This window comes from Aquarana catesbeiana, linkage group LG13, assembly GCF_042186555.1.
Source record: "Aquarana catesbeiana isolate 2022-GZ linkage group LG13, ASM4218655v1, whole genome shotgun sequence".
Taxonomy (NCBI): Eukaryota; Metazoa; Chordata; class Amphibia; order Anura; family Ranidae; genus Aquarana; species Aquarana catesbeiana.
In genome coordinates this window covers 225,257,414-225,260,853 of record NC_133336.1, presented here as the reverse complement: position 1 = coordinate 225,260,853, position 3,440 = coordinate 225,257,414, and the positions used below count along the sequence as shown (strand labels likewise).

Here is a 3,440-nt window from a genome sequence, read left to right as displayed (position 1 = left end):
AACTCTGTGTGGGGACCCTGACCAGAGCTGATGCAAGGATTTTTGACACCCTAGGCAAAACCTAATTTTGCCGCCCCCCTTGGCTCCACCCCTTTTGCCCTGCCCATGTACAGTATACTCCACCTTTTTAATGAAGCATCCATCAAATGCAGCCCACCAGCGCCCATCAAATGCAGCCTACCAGCGCCCATCAATGAATGTTTGCTTGCTTCCATTCCTTCGGGAGTCAGGACACAGACACAGTCCTCTGCTGGGGCTGCGTGTCCGACACTATGTGCGAATGGAGAAGCGGCTGCTTGCTGATGCTGATACTTAGTTGCTTGCTGCAGAGAGAAGAGAGTAGGAACACCAGTGGCCAAGCGCCCTAGGCAGCAGTGCGCCCTAGGTGGCTGCCTAGTTTGCCTAGTGGTAGCAGCGGCCCTGACCCTGACATAAGGGGGGACTCTGATGGGGACCCTTACAGTGTGTAAGGGTAAATCTGATGAGGACCCTGATGTTCATATTGTAAGGGGGACTGTGAGGAGAACACTGATTTATTGGGGGACTTAAAAGGGAACTCTGATGTAAGGGGGGACTCCTAACTAAGGGGAGTCTGATGGGGATTCTGATGTAAGGTGGACTTCAGCTATAAAAGTTTTTGTTTTGTTTTTTCCAGCCCATGGATATTAGTAGAATACATGATGTGGCCCTTGTATTGGAAAGTTTGGACCCTCCCTGCTCAGTAGTGTTTAAATTCAGCCTAGGGAGTTGCCAAGGCATGCTGGAACTTCTCCAGAACTAGTTCTACAACAAAGATCCAACAATCTGTCCCAGTCCTAAAGAGTACGGTAATCGAGATTCTGGAGTGATCCTTCGTAAAGTCGGTGAGTTGGAAATTTTCAGTCGTTCCCTGCCAGATCAATGACGGCGATTTCTGACCGAATTGTGGTAATGCAAGGTTTTCAGTGAGTAATGATGAAAGTTTTTGGTTTCCTTGTTCTCGGTACATCATCTGCTGCAGAGTTTTATTTTCTATATGAGACCGCCATCATTGTTAGAGGAAAAAGACCGAAAATTATATTTATTACATTGTTACGGAGTGATGTATCATCAATGTAGAATCATCTGTAGAGGGGAAGGCTGATCAGCAAAGGCGGTATATGTCAGAGCTATATAAATGTATAATAATAATAGTGTGTGACTGTGGGGGAGGGGACATTAGAGTGTAAGCTTCTTTGGTACAGAGTCTAGTTCAATGTTTCTCTATAAAGCAATTCGGATTAAATTGAAGATTTACAAATATGATGAAAAAAATCTTTTGATCTTCTATTCCACAAATGTGGGAGGGCTCTCACGTTTTTTTGTTTTTTTTTTCCAATCTCTGTGCCGAAGTGTGTCGGTCTGCCTATTTTCGCTGCATTTGATTTAATCAGACAAAATACAACCATTGCACAAGTCTCCATGGAAGCCGTCAATGTGTTTCCTGCCTCTTAAAGCTTGAAGCAGCACAAAGAACCTTCACATTGCTTCCTGAAATTGCAAAAGGTCCATTGCTCATCAGCCATTGGGAGTGGGTGACGGGAACAAATCCTTAACACTAGCATAAAATTGCTTCCTCTATCTTGCTTTGAGGATCCAATGCTCTGATCGAACGCTATTCAAAGGAATTTAAACATTTTTTACAACAGGTCAAGGAGGATCTCACAGGCCTGCCATGGCTGATGAAGACCAGCACAACCTTGCCAACATGACCGCTGGTGGCTCTGCAGTCACCACCTATAACTATGACGAAGAGGAGGTCTTCCTTTGCACAAAAATCGACAGCAATAAATTTGGAGACGCCGTTGTCCCCATTTTTTTCTACTTGATCTTCACCATAAGCTTGTTGGGGAATGGCCTGATCTTGTTCCTACTCTTGAAATTTGAGAACATCAAGACAGTGACCAACTTATTCATCCTCAACTTGGTGATCTCGGACTTGCTGTTTACGGTTTCGCTCCCGTTTTGGGCTTATTACCAAACCCATGACTGGATCTTCGGAGATGGTCTGTGCAAGGTGGCCTCTTCCACCTTTTACATCGGATTTTACAGCAGCATCCTGTTCCTGACCATGATGACCGTTGATCGCTACATGGCCGTTGTCCACGCCATTTCTGCCGCCAGGACCAGAAAACTCATGTATGTCTACTTGGCAAGCGCCATTATCTGGGCGGTAAGCCTGCTGTCGACCGTTCCCAAATTAATCTTGTACGGAACGAGGAGTGATCTGGTATATGGCACTCTCTGTGTGGAGACTGGTTACGACAAGCAAACGATCCAGTGGTGGAAGATGGTTGGGTACTGTCAACAGTTGCTCATATTTTTCTTGATCCCGTTGCTTGTCATCCTCTACTGCTACACGTTGATCGTCGTCAAGCTGTACCGCACCAAAATGAACAACAAGGACAAAGCTGTCAAGCTGATCCTCATCATCGTGTTGGCCTTCTTCATCTGCTGGACCCCATTCAACGTCGTCCTCTTCATCGAAGCTCAGAACCTATACCATGAATCTCAGGACGACTGCAACAACACCATTGACTATGTCTACTTTCTCTGCCGAAACATCGCCTATTTCCACTGCTGTGTCAACCCCTTCTTCTACACCTTTGTCGGCACCAAGTTCCGGCACCATTTGGCGTCCCTGTTCGGCAACTGGATTAGGCGCGGACTGAGGTACAGGCACCCAAGCCTGAGCAGTAGAACCAGTGAATATTCCCCACAGACCATCTATGAATAACTTTAGACTTTATGAAGGACAATGGCAGTTGACAACTGCAGTAACCTTTTTTAGCTTTTTTTTAAGGATACATAACCTTTTTTTTAAATCTTACATTTTAAATTTTTGTTTAGCGAAGCTTGCTAAATGTCTGATAAAAACCTTATAAATGCCTGCTAAAAGCTTACTAGAGCCTGCATTGTTCTTTTTATATTTTGGTAAGTCCCATCAGAGGTTGACTAAAGGCTGCTTTGAGGGCTTCAGGCTGCTTTTTTATAAGCTTTGTGAATGTTTTCTGAATGTGATCCCCTTTGTACTAGGTTGTATCGGCTTCATTTTGAAGAAACAGGTACCTGTGGGCTTGATTTACTAAAACGGAGATGACTAAATCTGGTGCAGCTCTGCATAGAAGCCAATCGGCTTCCAGGTTTTTTTTTTCTTGTCAAAGCGTAATTGAACAAGCTGAAGTCAGAAGCTGATTGGCTCCCATACACAGCTGCACCAGATTTTGCACTCTCCAGTTTTAGTAAATCGAACCCAGTGCTTTTAGCTCATAGCCACCTAGGACTGATCTGCTGGTTATGGAGAGATGCTGGGGACTTCAATCACTTTGGAATGAATTATAATGATCACGGTATTGGAGCAGAGTCAGGGACTCAGATTTACCTGCTAATGTCCCTAAGCGAAGGAAAGGGCGAATGTGGCC

At 44.9% G+C, this 3,440-nt stretch overlaps 1 protein-coding gene across 1 annotated transcript; it reads left to right on the top strand.

Moving 5' to 3' along the window:
• The first annotated feature begins 1,389 nt into the window (after positions 1 to 1,389).
• Positions 1,390 to 2,921, top strand: LOC141116861 (C-C chemokine receptor type 3-like). The gene has a single exon (XM_073609334.1). It carries the CDS (start codon positions 1,694 to 1,696, stop codon positions 2,753 to 2,755), a length of 1,062 nt encoding a protein of 353 aa, XP_073465435.1. The 5' UTR covers positions 1,390 to 1,693; the 3' UTR covers positions 2,756 to 2,921.
• Positions 2,922 to 3,440: the final 519 nt, after the last annotated feature.